This window comes from Fukomys damarensis, unplaced genomic scaffold (genome assembly GCF_012274545.1).
Source record: "Fukomys damarensis isolate Sample0158 unplaced genomic scaffold, DMR_v1.0_HiC HiC_scaffold_39, whole genome shotgun sequence".
In the NCBI taxonomy this organism is placed as follows: Eukaryota; Metazoa; Chordata; class Mammalia; order Rodentia; family Bathyergidae; genus Fukomys; species Fukomys damarensis.
Window position 1 is genome coordinate 112546974 of NW_022900951.1, and position 16990 is coordinate 112563963.

Here is a 16990-nt window from a genome sequence, read left to right on the forward strand (position 1 = left end):
GTATAAAAAGGAATAAAGAAGCATTTTGTTGACATGGAACAATCTACAACATATATTGTTAAATGAAAAAAGCATAGAAGCAGAATACTGTATTGTATAATACTGTGTAAGAGACTTTCTGTGTATTTGCTTAAATGTGCATGAAAGTATACGTGGAAATACATGAGAAACTGCCAAGACAGGTGGACAAGGGAAGATGTGGGACAAAAACTTTTCTGTGCATATTATTTTGTATCTTTTGCATGTTTAACCATGTAAATATATTACAATACTTTGGCAAAAATAGATGTCAAAGACAGAGAAAATACAACAATAAAGGTGACCTCAATGTGATATAAATTTTGAGGGATACCTGGAAGGAAGAATGGTAATGAATTTAGACTAATTAGAGAAATCAGAGCAGAAAACATTGCAATTCGGGAATAAAAAAAATGTTGGCAAAGTTGTGTGGAAAAAGGTACCCTTTATACACTGTTGGTGGGAATACAAACTTGTACAGCCTAATTTGGAAATTGGTATGGAGATTTCTCAAAAAACTGAAACTAGAAACTTCATTTTACCCCAGTATACTTCTGCTAGGTATCTTCTTAATAGAGCTAAAGTCACCCTACAATAATATTAACAAATTCATAGAAGCATAATCGATAATAACTAAATTGGAGAAGTAGCCAATGTGCCCATCAACAGATGAATGCATAAAGAAAACACGGTAGCTATGCACAATGGAGTACTACTCAACCATAAGGAAGGATAACGTTGAGTGATTTGGAGGAAAATGGGGACCATGGAGACCATAATCCTATGTGAAATAAGTCAGTCACAAAAGGCTAAATACTTCATAGTCTCTTCAGTATAAGACCCACAATATAAACAATTTAAAGGGCAATGTAAAGAGCTCTGTGCAGAAACAGTGAAGTAGACTCTAGAAATGAGAAGGGGATCTGGGGAGAGTAAAAATTATCAACATGTGATATGTATATGCATCAAACTCCAAGCTGAATGTAGTCACAACATAATGCAAACATGAACAAAAAAGGAAGAAAGAAAAGAAGAACCAGAGCTAAGAGTATGTTTTCTCAAAGAAGCACCAATCTCAAAGAGTCAATAAAAGTGATGAGCAGGTGTAGGCTGGGAGGCAATTGTTAAGGCCATCATTAGAGAGCTGCAGTTGAAACAGCTGGGACAAGTAGGCTCTTTCTTCCCTCTCTCCCTTTCCCTTACAGACTTTTGTTAGCAGCAACATCTGGGGCAACATCTTTGCCCTCAGGCTAATGTGGTCTGGGGACACAGTCTAGGGATGGTGTTGAGACCTCCACAATAGAAGGGAGGCAAAACCAAAAAGGAAAACCAGCATCAGTCAAGAGTGAAAACCTCTAAAGGGCTCCACCCCCCGAGAAAAACCCTCCTTGCCTTATCAGTTGTGGGGGTCCCCTGGTCTTCCTGCCTCTCCACCACAGAACCTAAAGGGAAGCCTGCTTGCTTACAGGCCCTGCCCACTTCTACAGAAGCCGCAGTTAGCCCTCCCATTCCAGAGACAGGTTTGAATGGGAAACAAATGAACACAGCTTCAGAGGAAACCTGTGCCACCTAACCCTAATAAGTAACATGGGGTTTCACTGATAAATGTGACCGGACAGCTAAGGATCACCAGGCCTTTCAGGAAAACAGTCGACGTGAAAGAGAATGACCAAAATAAACAAATGGAACTGACTCCAGAAGAGAGATAATTAAAGAAATGGAAAACATATTAAAATAAATACATTCCTATTTAGAAGGCCAGAGAGGCTGGCCCGTGCTATTCTTCCAGCTTAAAATGTTTTACGATTTCCCCTTCTATCCCCTTAAAGGAAAAATTGGTGATTTGGCAAATATTTACTAATCCTTTACCTTATATCAAGAGCCAAGGATTTGGAGGTTTAACAAATGCGGACGGTAGAGGTGTCAGAGAAGTCAATTATGAGGTTACATGACAAGCACAATGGCAGAGTAACCACAAAAGAGGGCACCTCCTTAACTGGGAGGGAATCTTTTCCCTCAGCCTTAAGAATAAGAGAAGTGGGAATCAGCCTGTGCAGAGGGAATGGCATGAAGAAGCACAGCACATCTAAGGAAATAAAACTAACTTAATAGGCCTGATGCGCACAGGTAAGCAGGAATGAAGAGTGGAAGATGAGAAGAGAAAAGTGGGCAGGTCAGCTTATCTGTTGTGTTAAGAATCAAGACATTATCCTCTAGCAAGAGTCTTCCAGATCTCTTCAGGGAAAATAGTCTTTGTGCACCCCTTTGTAGAACAAACAAAATACTGATATATTTAACTCTTTCATATATACTGGAAATAATTTTCCTTGCAGAAACTATGACTGTGTTCTAGGTTATCTATATAAAATCACAACCACAAACATATTCATACCAAAAACAAGTTGTTGAAGTATTATGCACTTAAAAAATGTTTCCCTCGATACTTGTTTGCTACAAATCATTTACTAGCTAGCAGAAAAGGATGACAGGAACTTAAGAAAATTCTGTACAGGAATAATCAGAAAATGAAACAATTCACAGCATCAATTTAATTCTTTCTGAAAGCTAAGCAAAGGATGATCGGTATTTGACTTGGGCTACAGGCAACTTCCTGCATTCCATGGACCATCAAGTTTCTTGGAAAACTTGGAGAATCATTTCTGGATTTGCAAGACACCTGGAGATTTTAAATGAAGGCCAACACGATGGCCAGCTGCCTCCTTATTGGGGAGTGATAGAAATGGTAGGTCCTGACACAAAGGATTTCTAATATGAACTCAGACATCAGAAAATGGAGCTCAGTCTTGGAAATTGGAATGGTATCCACTTGTTGCCTGAAGCTAGAGGGCCAGGCAGCAGGAGGGTGGAAGAAAGTGGAGGCACCAAGGACTAAAGTATAAGCAGTCCTTTCTGGAGCTGTTGCCATTTATGGCCAACCTACCATACTATGTCCATGTATTTCCCTGGGTCTGGGACAGAGTCTCAGAAAGTCAAATCACATTTGATAGTATGGCTATTTGAAAGATTTGAAATTGACATTCTACTGGCTGTGGGGAAGATAGACAAATTGGAACGGGAAAGGGTGCAAGGAGATACAGTTCAGTAAACTACAAAAGAAAAGATGTGGATCTGGACAAAGATATTGGCAGGGGGCACAGAGAGAAGTTGTGGCAATCAAGATGCTTTAGGGAGGAAGAAATCACTGGGATTGGGGAGAAGGGAGGGGAGAGAGAGAGAGGAGAGAATTATGGATGACTCACAAGTCTCTGGTCTGGGCAATTAGGAGAGTAGAAAGATCCTTCACTGAGCTAGGAAGAACCATAAAGGGGAAAGAGTCTGAGTTGGAAATGGAGTTAGGAATGAGTTGAGTTTGGAGCATTCCAAGAGTAAAGTGGCTATGGAACATCCAAGTAGAGATAGTGACTGGTAGGTGAACTTACAAATCTGAAGTTCAGGTCCAAAGTTAGAGATTTAGGATTTATCACAATGAAGATAATAGTGAAAATCATGAAAGTGCGTGAGAACTTCCCAAAGTAAACATAGAGAATCAGAACTGGCGAAGAGGGGAGGGAGAAAGAGGGAGGAGGGAGAAAAGAAAGATCAAGAAAAAAAAGATAGGAGAGGAGAAGGAAAGAGGGGAGGAGAGAAGATGAAAAACTGAAGACATGGAACACTAAAATTTTAAGGGGTACCAAAAAGGGGGTCACATGAAGTCAGATTTTTTTCTGAGAGGCAGAAACCCCTGATTCCTGGGAAGCCTATGACTTGGACAAAGATAATATATATGATCAACTGGGTCATATAAATCCCCAACACTGGAGTAATAAACAAATGTATACTTGAGTATACACAGGGGGAGAACCTTAAATTAGAAGGAATGTCTGAGTAGGACATATCATGGAAAGCTTTAAATACTGGTAAAATTAAGACCAATAATTTTACAGTCTATGCATATATCATCACATTGGACACCTTAGATACAATTTGTCTTGGTCCATCACACTTCAATAAAGCTGGAAAACAACAGGAAAGAGGTTATGGTGACATAGAATTGAAGAATGGCGAGTACACAGAAGGGTGACAACAGAATAAGTCAACGGAATAATAGAGAAGTCACTAACAATGAGTTCTAAAAGGTATCCGCCAAAACTATTTCTGAGCTAATAACGGTCGGAGCAGTGTTAGGAGTACATTGCGGAGAGAAAGTCAGATTGCAGGAAGCTAGAGGTCACGCGGGGGAGCCAGGAAGGTTGGAGAAGAGCTCTCTTGAGGTTGGTCACAGGAACAAATCTTGCTACTGTCTGCATCTCTGTGGGCTCTTCGGCATCTTCTCCTTTGGGGCTTGGCAGGGCTATCTTCTCAGGGTCCTTGCAACTCTGGCCCTCTGGGACTATATGAAACTGGCCTCAGAGAGGGCCTGGAGCCCATTTTGCTTCTCATGATAGCTTTCTTTCAGCAGAACTAAGGTCACTTGTCTAAGAACTGAGGTCTCTGACTTGACTGATCAAAGCTCATCACGTGCACTGAAGCAGATGTACTTGGCAGATGTAATGAAAAGCTTTGCAGGTCTGGGCCCAGGACAGGATGCTAGGGCGTGGGAGGGGAAGAAAGCAGCTGCTAACTACACAGGCAGCACGCCTATCAGAGCAGCTTGTACATTTCCTATTTGTCTCTCAAAATAATTTTATAGGAATCACCAAAGCAATCTTATCACTGTTTCTAGATGAGACTGGGTTGTGGGGTAGGGATTTCCATGAGGGTGTTTAGTTTAAAGCCAATCTGATAAGATAACACAAAAGCCATTCAGCAATGTGTAATCTTGGACACGTCAGTGATTCAGTTCATTGTCACAAGTCAAGGTGTTTTGATGTTGGTATATCTATTTGATTTTTAGCAGTATGTAAAGAGTTGGCAATTATTTGCAAAATTCTTGTCTTGGGCTAAGAAAACTCTTTAAAAACAGGTGTGAGAGTTGTTGCTTAACCTGCAAAGCTCTGTCATGCACAGCTTCATTCAGTCTTCATAACAAACTATGGAAGAGGCAAGGCAGATATGGCTTAGAGTATGAGGAAACTGAGGTCTAAAGAGGTAAAGTAATTTGGCTAAGGACCATTGCAATTTATTGGTAGAGCACAGAATAGGATACACAGCCCACAACTGCAAACTATTTTCATTATACGAAACTATTACATCAGCATCAGTGATAATTTGTAGATTATTTTGTTTGGTTTGGTTTGGGTTTTTTGAGACAGGGTCTCACTATGTAGTTGAGAATAACCTGGCACTCACTACGTAGCCCAGGCTGGTCTCGAACTCACAGCGATCCTCCTGCCTCAGCCTCCCGAGTGCTGGGATTACAGGTGTGCGCTACCACACCTGGATACTGATAATTCATAGACTAGAACAGTGCAGACAGGCGACATGGCTATCTCGGGCTAGTATTTTTACTTTAGCTTCAATCCCAACATTTTGGCTGATTTCTTTGAGCAAAGATTTTTTTTTGCACTATATTTCCAGATAAATTATATTTAATAATTGTTAGCACTCTGTTTTACTTTGTGCCATGTAGTGTTGACTTGCAATGCCGTTAGGATTTTGTTGAGCTTCAAGATTAAATAAGTAAACTCTTGAGAAGCAATCAGCTAGTGGCAAAGCAGCCATAAAATCAATCCAAACTTTTGTTGACATTTGTTTCTTTCCCTTTATGCCAGGTTCCCGCTTTGTATTAGTAAGATTGAAATTGAAATAAGTCTATCACTGGTGGATTCATTTGTCACTTTCCTTGAAACTGGTGAACCCAGGATGTTAGACAGTGATAGGAAAATACTGCCATTGTCTGTTAAGAAGTCTGTGACATTTCAAGGCAAGAATGAATGTATGGAATAAGAAACTTGTTTCTTCTTTACTAACAAAAGGGAAAGCCTGGAAGTGAATGATATGGGTATAATTAAAAAAAAAAAAAAAAAAAAAAAAAAAACTTACGTAACTTTTTTTGCTGGGAGAGAAGACTACGAAGCACATTTTCCAGGAAGTGTGGGCTGCGACGATTGTGCGCTCTTAACTAATCCTGAGTAAGGTGGCCAATTTGACAGTCTTCTCATGCTGCCTCTGCCACCTTCTTTGTCAGAAGATACCATTTCAACTTTACCCCAGCATGATCGAAACATACAGCCAACCTTCTCCCCGATCCGTGGCCACTGGACAGCCCGTCAGCATGAAAATTTTTATGTATTTACTTACTGTTTTTCTAATCACCCAGATGATTGGGTCTGCATTTTTTGCTGTATATCTTCATAGAAGGTTAGACAAGGTAAGATCAACTACAACCTTGTGTTAACTAAATTGGAAGTCTAACTAATTTGTGGATCTGTTGATTTTAATTCTGCTCAAATGATGGAGAATGACAGAAACTCAAGTAGATTAATGGTCTTGTGGAATATTTGTTATCTGGTCAGTGAAGTCTCACGTTCTTGTCTCTGATTAAGATCTTGGGATCTGGAGTCACACTGCCTAGCTTCAGCTCTTGACTCTGACCTTACCAGCTCTGTGATCCCGGGCAAGTTATTGTACATTTTTTATGCCTCAGTTTCCGCACCTGCAAAATGAGACTAGTAATAGCGCTCATTTTGTAGATTAAGTGATTCTAGTCTTGTACAGTGCTTAGAATTGTGCCTGGCACAAAGTAAGTGCTGGGTAGACACTAGATATCATTATTTCCTAAAGTTTGACTTTAAAATTTCAACAATTTTTCCCCAGGTAGAGACAACATTTTCCTCTTAAATTTCCACCTAGGGAGGAAATTTAAGTGCACCAGTTTGATCTGAAATTTCATAGTGCTTCAGGTTGACCCATAGATGAGTCTCCGAATTTGCAGATTTTTTAAATAAAAATGGTGCTCTCTGCACAATTCTTCACGTGCTGACCATAGCTGCAAGCTACTCAATGCCCATCCAAGGTGCTTTTAGATTCTTAAATGTTTGGACTTACAAGAATAAAAAAGAAGAGTAACTTAGCAAGTTGCTTTTGCCTTCTTAGGAAAAAATAAGTGTCAGGATTTATGTTTTTTCTGTGTATTTGATCATTTCCACTGAAGGGCGTTACTGGCCGTGTTGACAAAACACAAATCATAGTAAGAGAAAAGTGGTCAATTATCTGCCTATTCCTAAAAGTCTGGACTGTGGCTTGGCAGCATCCACATGACTGTTTTCTCAGGGATCCTTGGCTGTCCTCTCTTGGGATATAGACCTAGGATTAGGGTCATGAAAGTCTGCTAGTATAAGGCAAGGTAGTGTGTGTTGAGGTGATCTACTAGGACACTCACACTTCAGGTTTCATTCCTGAGACAGAAGCGGGTTCTGGGTCTGGATGCTTGTTTGTTTGCTCTGATGGGCTCTGTTGATAAAATGTCTGGAATATGCCTCACCTCCAAAGGGAAAAGGTGACCCTGGCAGACTCAAGTGTACCATAGCTTCGAGGTGTGTCCTTAATGACAACAAAAGTCCTCAGCAAATGCGATCTTGTTTTGAATCGTAAAAATCTACTCATAAGAAAATGGACTAGGATTAGTGGATGAAACAAGTGAATTCTATCCATTTAATCATTATTAAGATATGAGAAAATAAAATACCTCATTGACTTTGGGGATGAAAGGTGACTTCTTTAAAATGCAAATGTTTTCCACAAATACTGAAGTTAAGAAGGGACAGAGATGTAATTAGAATTTGAGTTAATGGACACACAATGCAAATGAACTTTTCCTAAAGCCCTGCATCATGTACACTAAATTGAAGTGCGCAAGTTAGTTCAGCCAAAGACTATTTTATAGGCTGATGAGAAATGTGGCAATTATAGAATAGTGCTGCGATGGTGCATTAAAATATATATACACTCTTCGATGGAAGTTTATTAGAATAGCTGTGATTTCTACCTAGAGTTTCCAATAATATGCAATAATATGGTATCTCCATTGCTGGCTTTTGTAGCTCTTTAAATGGCAAAAACCAAGTAGCAATAATCCCACATAATAACATTACATTTTCTATTTATGCTCTCAAAGTCCTTTTCTTATTGGTGCCACAGAAGTAAATGTGGAGGCCGACATCATTAGCTGCATTCTTCTTCACAATGACATTTCTCATGTCCTTGTTATTTCAAAATAGATAGAAGATGAAAGGAATCTTCACGATGATTTTGTATTCATGAAGACAATACAGAGATGCAACAAAGGAGAAGAATCTTTATCCTTGCTGAACTGTGAGAAAATCAGAAGCCAGTTTGAAGGCTTTGTCAAGGTAAGGCTCTCCGTTATTGGTAAAAGTCACTGAAAAGTTTTACCACATGTGTTAGGTTAGGAAATTGAAATCCAACAATGTGAAAGCTTAAAAATTTACTATATACACATATGCCTACTTATCCACGTGTATATACGCAAACGTACATACCAGGGTATGGATATGTATATATTAGAAGAACAAACATTAAGCCAAAATCTTATTTTTAAAAAGCAAAAGCAAGTTGGAAATGTGTGTATTCCTGCTTGATAAAATCAAAAAGGCTGTCTTTGGGGGAAAACATACATTTTCATGAGCGTATGCTTGTATGCTCGCTAGCTCACATAGGCAGGTGCCAATGAGCAAAGTTATACAGTACATCAGATTTTTTTTTCATTTTTCTACTTCCCCACCCAAACTTGGATGTCTTCCCACTGTGGAGCCAAGGTCTAATCCCCATTTCTCAGGGACCAGTAGCTCTTGGCCATTGCCATGCTGGCAGACCTCAAGCAAAGGTATTGCTTGTCCTGGGAATGGTAGGGACTCGTGAAGTCGGATGCAGTCTCTAGTGTTCAGCCAATGATGGAGTTTCAGGTGCTGAGAAAGCAAGGTCTTTCCCTTTCATTGTGGAGAAGGTGTGCAGGGGATGAGCCATGACCATTCCTAGTGCTGCTCAAACCGTGCCACATTTACTAGCACTTGCACGTGCAGCCAGCCCACTCTGGAGTCAGTCGTGACCAGAGACAGAGGTCTGAAATCTTCTAACCTCCCCCCCAGCAAAGCCAGTTTAAAAATCAATTATGACTGTGAAATGTAATGGGTGCCTAAAACAAGAATTTTTAGAATTTTTCCTTTAAGTTGCTCATCACGGATATGAGGTCAAGGGGCTCCCTTTCCCAAGAGAGAACATCAAGTATTCTCATTTCCCATTTCCCTCCCAGAGCACTGAGTCAAATCCCTTTGGACCTCAGCTCATTTAGAGTTCATGTCTAGGAGCTCCACATTGAGGGCAGCTCTTTGTGGGGGGGGTATTAGAGTAAACCAACAGGAATTCTTTTTTCATATACCATTTTGTGTAAATTTAATAAGGGAGTAAGGAGCTTAAGATCATTTTAAATACCACGATTTCACATTAAAACTTACAACCCACTTCACCCTCAGATAGAACAGCCAGCACTATGGTTATCTGCCCACCAATGCCTGAGATAATTTTGATAGAGTCAAAGTATTTTCAAGTTAAAAAGCAACCTGTCCATACCTGCCACATAGAGTTTCCACTTAGAAAGGAATACCTAATCCCAGATTTACTGAAAATCAAACTCTGAAAAGTCTTTCAATTGAGGTATAAAACCAAGCAACAAAAGAAAAAGGGCTCTGGGGAGCATATTTGGGGAAAAGTTCACAAAAAGGCAAAGCTGGGCTTATAAAAGACAAACTTTGCTGACTTCACATTTTCATCTTGGCCAAGCCTTGACACCGATGCAACCACGTAGCCTAAAAGTATCTCAGCCTCAATCATCACACTCTAGTTTTTGAAAAGACACTAAACAGTCATTTGTTTACTTGTTATCTCACAAACATTTTCCTGTCGCTGCATTTTCATAGTGCCCCACTTCAGCTCGAATGGAAAGTTGAAGCTCTGCGGCCCATGTGAGCGTTTCAAGGCTCAGGTTCCCCTTGGGGTTCTGTGACTTACACCCTCACATCTGGCAACTGAGCTGAGCCTACAGCTAAAGAGTCACCAGTAACAACAGAAATTCCTTCTCTTAGAAGAGGAAAACAAAGGAAGGAACTTGTAGACAATTAATTCCAGGCATGGAAAAGAAGAGAAGACTTTGATTATCAGAAGATGTGAAAAATACTACTGTCTTCTTCCTTGTGTTCAGAATATAGATGAGCCGGGTCATATGGTCTCTTGGTTTAAGTTTCAGGCCCTTTAGGTGACCTAATACTGGCCAGTTAGGCCCTTCGGGCCTTTTATTCAGTCCCTTTAAAATGGCAGCGAAAGCCTTTCTCATCTTCCAGCCCATGTTGATGAGAGTTCCTGTTATTTTCAAGTACCTCTAGCATTCTTTCAGTTTGTAAGGGAAAAGAAATCTTTCAAGTAGTGTTGTATTTGCTTTTGAATATCAGCAGCGTTGGGAGATGATCTGTGTTGCCCAAATGGCGATTATTCTAATAAAATATGAGCCACACAGGACAATTATCAGCAAGGAAATCTCTCAAGCCCATTGAAAGAGATTTTAAAAAATTATGTGAGGGGGATTTTATAGTCTGAGCTTTATCTCCAAAGGTCAAACTTACGATTACCTTTCCTATGAGATTTCAGACCAATTTTATTATAGTAGATACACATCATGCTTAATGTTCATTAATATCCGATAGACCAGTTCCCAGGGTAAAAGCAGATCTTCAGTGAGCACTTTTTGTCAGTATCTGGCAAAGCCAGGGAGGTTGGAGTCATAGGAAGGGTCAGTATCACAGCCTCTGGACTGGCATGGAGATAATAAGGCTTAGATTTTCTTCCAGATTCTCTCCTGGGCTTTCTGGGCTGTCAGCTCATCTGTCAGAGCCATGAACTCCCAATTGGTATGATAAAATTAACGACAGCATCGTAGTCTGTATGATAATCCTCACTGGAAACAGACAACAGAGTAAGGATGGATGCCAAATGAGTGATACTGCTAAAGCCCCATCACAGACATCCTGTCAAAATGACCTCTTACAATGATTTTTCTTTTAGGATATAATGCAAACCAAAGAGGAGAGGAAAAAAATCAGCTATGAAAGGCAAAAAGGTACGTTGCTACTCATCAATTTCTATGAATGTTTATATATTGGAAGGAAGATTTAGGCTGATCACATTGAACAGCAAGTGATAAATTAGGGAACGTTTAGTCCTGAAAATAAAACAAGAAGAAAACTGTTTACTTGATACCTGCTGTGGTCCCTGTGATTTGGAAAGACTTTGGATGCTGATATTTATAGGGAAGGCTATGTTCCCATTAATGCTGACAATATTAAGTGCAAAAAAATTCCATTATATTCGGGATACCTTAATCCAAACAACCACACCATCTGCTACCACCTTCAGAGGATGAAAGGGCAGAAAAGTCATCATTTGGTAAAAATGGTATATTCATTGCTCAAAGATAATAAATTTTCATGGAGGATAGTGGTCAGGAAGCCTTCTGGGATCAAGGAGTGACAGGGTCACAGCATTCTAATCTTTGCTTTGTTCTTGGAGTCAGAGCACCCCAAACATCTTAGGGTTAAAGAGAGATCTTGATGGTTCTCAAATCCAGCACAATCCTCAGAACATAAATCTCCTTTAAAACGGCACTGACCATCTGGCCTCCAATCAAATATGTCTAGGGATAAGGAACCTTCTACCTTGTCAGGCAGCTGTGCATGTCTTTGAACAGCTCTGATAAATATAGTAAGATTACTACACTACTCACGATTATGTCTGTCCTTCTCTTGAGTCAAATTTTGTTCTTCATCTCTAATCAGCAAAGACCCATCTCTGCTCTTTAAAGGCATGCTAATCAATTTACACTTCTTCTCTTACACAGCAGCTGTGCAGATCCTGAAGGCAACGATCATGACCTCTGAGCTTTGAGGCTTTCTTTCTCCAGGCTAACCATGCCCGGGGTCTTCCACTGTTCTTCTCATGACATTTCTAGGACTTTCCTTCTCCCAGTTACTTCTTTTTCTGGACACACCAACTTTTCTCCTGTTCCCTTTATAATATAACGCCTGAAACCAATGCAATAATACGGGAAGTGCCTTGAGCTGTGGAGGAAGGAAAGGAAGCGTGTTGGAGAGACTATTATAGCACAAACATGGTGAATGTAATGCCATGGCTTGTGCAAATCTGTTGCACACAAAGAAATGCATCCAAATAAATACTATTTTCTAAGGTAAAGAGAGTGCTCAGAACTCACCTTAACCATTGGTCCAGATGCTACATGGTCATCTGATTCCCTTGAAGTTTTCATCCTCAGAATGACTGAAAGTCATGTAGAGTGGTACTATGTTCTCTGTTAAGGACAGAAAAATCGAGGGAAACAGATCCTGTGGCTGCTGCCCAGCAGTCGTCAGGAAAATCCTAAACTCAGTCAAACTGGTGTTCAAGTTATGCATTTGGATTCACTTACAGTGCACCTGCCAAGTGCACAGCACCTGTCTCATAATTTAAAAATACAAGCTTACACACGGTCTCTTCACTTAGGAGATGAGCACTTCGTTAAGGTGCAAATTTTTACATGAGAAACAATTCGAGATAGACACACCCGTTTGGCCAGTTGCTGGACCCAATTAGGCTCTGTAAACATCTTACTAGGTGTGCAGATAAATGTTGGGACCCACAAAGACTCCCAATGTCTCAGAGTTATTCCTAAAAGCAAGATTCAGGATGTCCTAATGAGGACAGGAATTTTTAGCCTGTGTCAATCTATGTGACATATTGAAAACCTATTTGGAGAAGGGGAGATCACTCAAAACATCTAATTCAATGATTTCAGATATTAAGAAACCAAATGTTGCTCCAGTGGGAAGGATTTCATTCTTCCTTTCACATAACCTACCTTAGGAAAGTCTCTGGTACACAGTTGTAGACCTGAACGAACTTGTTCCATGGGAAGTTTTATATCTCCTTGGCCTGACGGTTTGCTTTTGGTTTCATTTCAGGTGATCAAGATCCTCAAATTGCAGCACATGTCATAAGTCAAGCCAGTGGTAAAACAGCATCTGGTAAGCTCTATAGCATATGAGGGTCAACCACCCAAGGGGGAAGGCTGAGATATGGACGCAGTACAGCATAATGATTAGGCATCTCTCTTCCTCAGGGGCCCAATTTACAAAGATGCCCACACACCTCTCAAATGCTGTTTTTTGTCTTCAAAGTAAACTGCAATGCACAGTTGGGACTATGAGGGACAAAGGGAGATGGGAAGAAATCCCAATGTTCTCATTATGTTCTCGCTCAATGGCTGATTCTCAGTGATGAATTCCTAGGTGGGGAGACCATTATTCTGACAGCATAAGAGAAATGGCAGCTGGTGACCCCCTGACTGGGGGCATGGCCCTCCCAGCCCCACTTCACTGTGTGTAAATAGGCTTCAAGGGATCTTTTCTGTTACCTGTCAATCCCTGTGTCATTAACCCCAGCCTCACTGGGGCCCACCTCAGGGAAATTAAAGGTAAAATCATTCTGTTAAGATCAATAGGTGTCAAGACATTAGATTTTTCCAATGAAGTAACAACATACGACAGACTGTGTGATCTTTTCAACTCGGAATCATTTTATTTCCATATACGTTCTGCCATCATTTTAGCTCTTAGATTTTTTTTCCCAAATCTGTACCTTGTGATAGCTGGTGCTGGAGAGTGTGTCGCATCTGATAAATGGATGGAAACATATACGCTAGCATAAAATCCCCCGTCTACACAAATGCAAGAGCAACAGAGCAGTCTGAAAATTCAGCAGAGTGCTCCGGAATAGAGCCTCTAAACACCACAGCGGGGCGGGGGGGGCAGCACACATATGCAACAGACAGAGGCAGAAACCAAGAAAGGGAGATTCTGCTTCATCCCTGAAGTGCTGTGGGCTTCTCAGTGGGTGTAGCATCATGGCTCTAATATGGAGCTGGGTTTGGAAGAGTAGCAGAGAGGCAGTTTTTGAATACTAGGATTCGAGAACCATGACGATTACCTGCAGAGTGACTTTTGACAAGTCCCTACAACTATGCAGCAGTTTCCTGCCTCACCTACTTCATGGGGGAGCTTTCAGTATCAAATCAGCGCATGTGAAAGAAAGTTACGCTGCAGTATTATACTATGCCAATGTAAGGTGCCACTACTTAGCATACTTCACTGTGGTTTAGATGTCAAAAGAGTGACACAAAGCCCCTCAGTAATGCCAGTTATGCTATACCATCTAATAATTCTGTTATACATACCTTTCTCAGAAAATACACTTATGGGAGAAGGTCGTAACAATATTACCCTGCCCAGTGTTTTTCTTTCTCCCTCCCCCAACCCCTGCTCTTTCTTTACTCGGATTAAACCCAGGGCCTTCACACTGTTCTGCATCCCCAGCCCTTTTAGTATTCTTTATTTTGAGATAGGGTCTTATTAAGTCGCTAAATTACCCAAGCTGGTCTGAAACTCGAGATCCTCTTATCTCAGCCTTCTAGAATGTTGAGATTACAGGTGTATGCCACCTTGATCATCTAGGCACTTCTCTTGAATTCAATGACAGCAATAGAGAAACCTAGAATCACCTCAAGACTGGTCTTTGTATACCTCTACCTAAATCGTTGCTCTTAGATATATTTTTCAGAGTTCAGACTATCCCTAAAGGCTCATGATTCATAGTGGTCCTACAATATCATACAATCTATGTTGTGGGAGGTCTGCTGGAGATCAGGTGCAGAGATAGTAACATTCATCCCCCACCCTAAGCCCAAATCTCTTCTTCCAATCTGATCACACTGCTGCAAACTTCACTTACATCCTACAGCCAGGACTAACAATAAGAGAGAAATTAACCAAGTAAACACAATGGGCTAAAACACAGAGAATGTGCCAAATGGTCCAAAGGTAAAAACAACATAAAAGAAGCATCCTTTCTGGAGCGGTTTGGGAGGCCCAGAGATGTGAGGCACTTTGGGATGCCTATGTGTTACTAAAGGATAAATCCTAATAGGTAGGATGTTGTGCCCTAATAGACCTAAGACCACTGAATAGGAAATTTTTTAAAAGGTGAAGGAAGCAAATGCATCAATACTTTCCCTTCTCCCCAACCCCCAACCTTGTCAGCCAATCTAGCACTCTGTGGGAGCTGAGATTTGAAATCGAGTGCACACACTACTTTGAACCCACTCAACATCTCAGCTGAGAAAATGGCATGCCATTGGTGGGTACTCTGGTTTAGCCACAAGAATACAGGTGCTTTCAAGTTGGTGGCGCCCACTACAATGGGAGATCAAAACACAATGAAATACACACACAATTTATTTTCATATTTTCTTGCCTAATTTTAGTCCTTGCTGTGGGAGGCAGTTCAGGTCTCAACAGCATGACCATGTAGGAAGAAATGGAGTCTTTTCTCTGAGCTGAAGCTGAGACAAGTAGATCAACAACTTTGGCTTTATAAAATTGAAGGCAAGTGAGACAGGCATGGTGGTGCACACCTGTAGTCACAGCACTTGGGAGGTTGAGGCAGAAGGATCGAAGTGAGTTCGAGGCCAGCCTGGGCTACTTATTCAAACCCTGTCTCGAAAGGAAAATTCAGCCAAGCAAGGTGTTTGTGTCAATATCAGCAAGGATTTAGTTTTAAGAATTTGGTATGCATAATTTATGATAGGAATTTTGAAACATTTGCCCTTTCTGAAATTCAAGGGCAAATTGGCTTTAAAAACTGTAAAGGGAGGGGTCTCATCATGATGTTGTTTTATTTAATCTTCACAAGTCTCTAAAATATGCTGTAATATTAGCCCACACTGCCAATGAGGAGCTAAGGGGAGCCCAGTTGGGAACCTGGCTTTGTTTGACCCTAAAGCTCATTCTAATTTGTAATCCATGCCTCTGAAGGCTGGCAAGGACCTTGAGAATTCATTCCTACACAGAGCCAGCATCCAAACTTAAAATCTATTTCCTGTTAGGATGTGAACCATGCTCTGCTTCCGGGGGGGAACCCTCACCATCTTTCCCCTCTTTGTTACAGTGCTACAGTGGGCCGAAAAAGGATATTACACCATGAGCAGCAACCTGGTAACCCTCGAAAATGGGAAAGAGCTGACCATTAAAAGACAAGGACTCTACTACATCTACACCCAAGTCACCTTCTGTTCCAATCGAGAAGCTCCGAGCCAAGCTCCCTTTATAGCCAGCCTCTGCCTGAAATCCACGAGTGGCTCCGAGAGAATCTTACTCCGGGCGGCAAATGCCCACGGTTCCTCCAAACCTTGCAGGCAGCAATCCGTTCATTTGGGAGGAGTATTTGAATTGCAACCAGGTACTTCGGTGTTTGTCAATGTGACTGATCCAAGCCAAGTGAGCCACGGGACCGGCTTTACCTCTTTTGGCTTGCTCAAGCTCTGAACAGTGTACCCCCAGGCTGAGGCTGAGCTGGTGCTGGCAGTCTTCTCAAAACAGCAAAGCAGTGGAGACCACCCCCCCATGGAACTGCCTATTTATAACCCTAGGATCCTCCTCGCGGAGAACTATTTATTATACACCCCAAGGCATGTAGGGCTGTAGTAAATGAATTGCAGGGTGGGCGAGACCCCAACAGACCCTGCTCATAAGAGCTTGTATTCTGAAGCAGCAAACCCACTGATGCAGACATCCGGAGAGTCCTGTAAGAAGACAAGGCCAGTGTGCACAGATAGAATCCTGAGTAAACAGCAGATAATTAGTCAAGTTCAGTTTTGTTTCTTTATGTGCAGTGTCTCTCAGTGGATCATGTATTTGGTTTACCAGTGAAGATGCAAAAGTCAGAACGGGGAGCCTCAGCTCACGTTCAACCGTGGCTGACCCTGTAGCTCTGGTAGAAGAGGCCAGGAGCTAGAAAGTGGATCAGTATGGAGAACTGAGAATCCTGTGCCCACATCGCCTGACACTCATTCATTCATTCATTCTCAATTTCTCTTTCAATCTTATTCTCTCAATCTCTCTCTCTCTCTCTCTCTCTC

At 41.2% G+C, this 16990-nt stretch overlaps 1 protein-coding gene across 1 annotated transcript; it reads left to right on the plus strand.

Annotated features, from left to right (window-relative positions):
* The first annotated feature begins 6172 nt into the window (after positions 1-6172).
* Positions 6173-16660, plus strand: Cd40lg (CD40 ligand). The gene is made up of 5 exons (XM_010642571.2): positions 6173-6328; positions 8178-8309; positions 11032-11086; positions 12981-13043; positions 16021-16660. Exons 1-5 carry the CDS (start codon positions 6173-6175, stop codon positions 16395-16397), a joined length of 783 nt encoding a protein of 260 aa, XP_010640873.1. The 3' UTR covers positions 16398-16660.
* The last annotated feature ends 330 nt before the right edge of the window (positions 16661-16990 follow it).